Raw genomic sequence first — 3,291 nt, 5'->3', positions numbered from 1 at the left:
TTCAGTCCCTCCCTCGGCGCTCAACACCCCGCGCCCACAGCGCCCTCCCGCCCGCCGCCACCCAGGCCGCCTCCACAGCCGCCGCCCCGCTCGCTCCCTCTTCCCCGCGGGCTCCAGGGTCCGCTCCACAGAACCCCAGAAGCGTCTGGAGACTTCTGCCGAAGGACGGCCCCCTGCGTTCCCATTGGTGGCCAGAAGCCCGAGGGCCGGGCGCCCGCAGAAACGCCTGGAAGCTTCGCGAGCGGGCAGCCCGGCCGAGCTCGCTGACTGGCTGAGGAGGCGGCGGGCGGGGTGCGGGCGCGACGTATAAAGGCCGCGGCCGGCGGAGCGGGGCAACGGCGATCCCGCGATCCTGACAGCAGCTGACAGCAGCTGATGGCGGCCTAGGCCACCAAGGACACCGCGAGCATCTCCGACAGCGCGAGCCCGAGCGACTCCCGTTCCCCGCGGCCTCCCGGAGCGCCTGAGGACCCCGGCGGGAGCGTGCGAACGCGCCTTCTTCCCTGAGAGAGAGACAGAGAGAGAGAGAGACACAGAGACGGTCCCTGAGCAGAGGCGGCGAGAGCGAGGCGGCGGCATGGCCAAGACGGTGGCGATCGGCATCGACCTGGGCACGACCTACTCGTGCGTGGGCGTGTTCCAGCACGGCAAGGTGGAGATCATCGCCAACGACCAGGGCAACCGCACCACGCCCAGCTACGTGGCCTTCACGGACACGGAGCGTCTGATCGGCGACGCGGCCAAGAACCAGGTGGCCATGAACCCGCAGAACACGGTGTTCGACGCGAAGCGGCTGATCGGGCGCAAGTTCGGCGACCCGGTGGTGCAGTCGGACATGAAGCACTGGCCGTTCCAGGTGGTGAGCGAGGGCGACAAGCCCAAGGTGCAGGTGAGCTACAAGGGGGAGAGCAAGGCGTTCTACCCGGAGGAGATCTCGTCGATGGTGCTGACCAAGATGAAGGAGATCGCCGAGGCGTACCTGGGCCAGGCGGTGAGCAACGCGGTGATCACGGTGCCGGCGTACTTCAACGACTCGCAGCGGCAGGCGACCAAGGACGCGGGCGTGATCGCGGGCCTCAACGTGCTGAGGATCATCAACGAGCCCACGGCGGCCGCCATCGCCTACGGGCTGGACCGCAAGGGCAAGGGGGAGCGCAACGTGCTCATCTTCGACCTGGGCGGGGGCACGTTCGACGTGTCCATCCTGACCATCGACGACGGCATCTTCGAGGTGAAGGCCACGGCGGGCGACACGCACCTGGGCGGCGAGGACTTCGACAACCGGCTGGTGAGCCACTTCGTGGAGGAGTTCAAGAGGAAGCACAAGAAGGACATCAGCCAGAACAAGCGCGCCGTGCGGCGGCTGCGCACGGCGTGCGAGCGGGCCAAGCGCACGCTGTCGTCCAGCACGCAGGCCAACCTGGAGATCGACTCGCTCTTCGAGGGCATCGACTTCTACACGTCCATCACGCGGGCGCGCTTCGAGGAGCTGTGCTCGGACCTGTTCCGCGGCACGCTGGAGCCCGTGGAGAAGGCGCTGCGCGACGCCAAGCTGGACAAGGCGCAGATCCACGACCTGGTGCTGGTGGGCGGCTCCACGCGCATCCCCAAGGTGCAGAAGCTGCTGCAGGACTTCTTCAACGGGCGCGAGCTCAACAAGAGCATCAACCCGGACGAGGCGGTGGCGTACGGCGCGGCCGTGCAGGCGGCCATCCTGATGGGCGACAAGTCGGAGAACGTGCAGGACCTGCTGCTGCTGGACGTGGCGCCGCTGTCGCTGGGGCTGGAGACGGCGGGCGGCGTGATGACGGCGCTCATCAAGCGCAACTCCACCATCCCCACCAAGCAGACGCAGACCTTCACCACCTACTCGGACAACCAGCCCGGCGTGCTGATCCAGGTGTACGAGGGCGAGCGCGCCATGACGCGCGACAACAACCTGCTGGGCCGCTTCGAGCTCAGCGGCATCCCGCCGGCGCCGCGGGGCGTGCCCCAGATCGAGGTGACCTTCGACATCGATGCCAACGGCATCCTCAACGTCACGGCCACCGACAAGAGCACCGGCAAGGCCAACAAGATCACCATCACCAACGACAAGGGCCGGCTCAGCAAGGAGGAGATCGAGCGCATGGTGCAGGAGGCCGAGAGGTACAAAGCCGAGGACGAGGTGCAGCGCGACAGGGTGGCGGCCAAGAACGCCCTCGAGTCCTACGCCTTCAACATGAAGAGCGCCGTGGAGGACGACGGCCTCAAGGGCAAGATCAGCGAGGCCGACAAGAGGAAGGTGCTGGACAAGTGCCAGGAGGTCATCGCGTGGCTGGACGCCAACAGCCTGGCCGACAAGGACGAGTTTGAGCACAAGCGCAAGGAGCTGGAGCAGCTGTGCAACCCCATCATCAGCGGCCTGTACCAGGGTGCGGCTGGCCCCGGGGCCGCTGGGGGCTTTGGCGCCCAGGGGCCCAGGGGCGGCTCTGGCTCTGGCCCCACCATTGAGGAGGTCGACTAGGGGCCTGGCCTCTCTTGGAGCCATACAACTGGGACAAAGAGACTGTGTTGTCAGATATATATAGGTGTGTGTGACGTATAGAGAAAACATGTATCTTTTTTTGTCGGTAAGTCTGTATGGTTAAGTTCCTTCTAAAGTGAAGTTCTAACCTCACAGTAACTAGTGGCATCGTTATTATTGTTGAGTGAGACCAGATCTTCTTTGGAAGCTTTGCAGTTCATGCAAGGTTGGACCTGTACCATGTGGTTGTCTTTGAGTTCCTCTCAGATGAGGGGTGGGTTAGACAGATGCCCTTGGTGGGACCCTCACCCACACATGACTTTTGGAGCTAGGGGGACACAGACGTAGCTTGTATTCTGTCCTTTCTTAGCTGCGAACGTGATGTGCAATGTGTAGGCATGTACATTTCTCATTCTACTGCTGAGCTTACTTTCTACCAGTTTTCAATGTAGAAGCAACTTTACTTCCATTTTGTATTTTGTATGTGCTTGTCTAACTGAAGCCAGTGGTTTTATTTTGTGGTAAATAAACTTCAATATAAAATGCATGCTGTCTTGCTGGTTTCTCTCTCTCTTTGTTCATGAGGTCAGCACCAATTATGTTACTGCATGACACTGAAAATCGGCCCCAGTCGGGACAGCAGCTGGAGACGCAGTGCTATGCTGCAGCTTCATTTCTGTGTAAAACCGTTGTGTGTGTGTTTACCATGGCACTAAAGCCACCTGCTCCTCTGAGTGGCTGTGTCTGGCCTGAGGGCTGAAGGTTGGCGTGCAGGTGCACCCATG

At 62.3% G+C, this 3,291-nt stretch overlaps 1 protein-coding gene across 1 annotated transcript; it reads left to right on the top strand.

Moving 5' to 3' along the window:
- The first annotated feature begins 392 nt into the window (after nucleotides 1–392).
- Nucleotides 393–2,506, top strand: LOC131480460 (heat shock 70 kDa protein 1). The gene is made up of 2 exons (XM_058665359.1): nucleotides 393–439; nucleotides 539–2,506. The coding sequence occupies exon 2, from the start codon at nucleotides 578–580 to the stop codon at nucleotides 2,504–2,506; it is 1,929 nt and encodes a 642-aa protein (XP_058521342.1). The 5' UTR covers nucleotides 393–439; nucleotides 539–577.
- The last annotated feature ends 785 nt before the right edge of the window (nucleotides 2,507–3,291 follow it).

Source organism: Ochotona princeps, chromosome 1 (genome assembly GCF_030435755.1).
Source record: "Ochotona princeps isolate mOchPri1 chromosome 1, mOchPri1.hap1, whole genome shotgun sequence".
NCBI lineage: Eukaryota > Metazoa > Chordata > Mammalia > Lagomorpha > Ochotonidae > Ochotona > Ochotona princeps.
Note: the sequence above shows the minus strand (reverse complement) of the source record. Positions and strands in the feature narration are given on the sequence as shown.

Excerpts from the sequence above, each read along its gene's own strand:
- LOC131480460 (XM_058665359.1), top strand. The coding sequence starts at position 578 with ATGGCCAAGACGGTGGCGATCGGCATCGACCTGGGCACGACCTACTCG.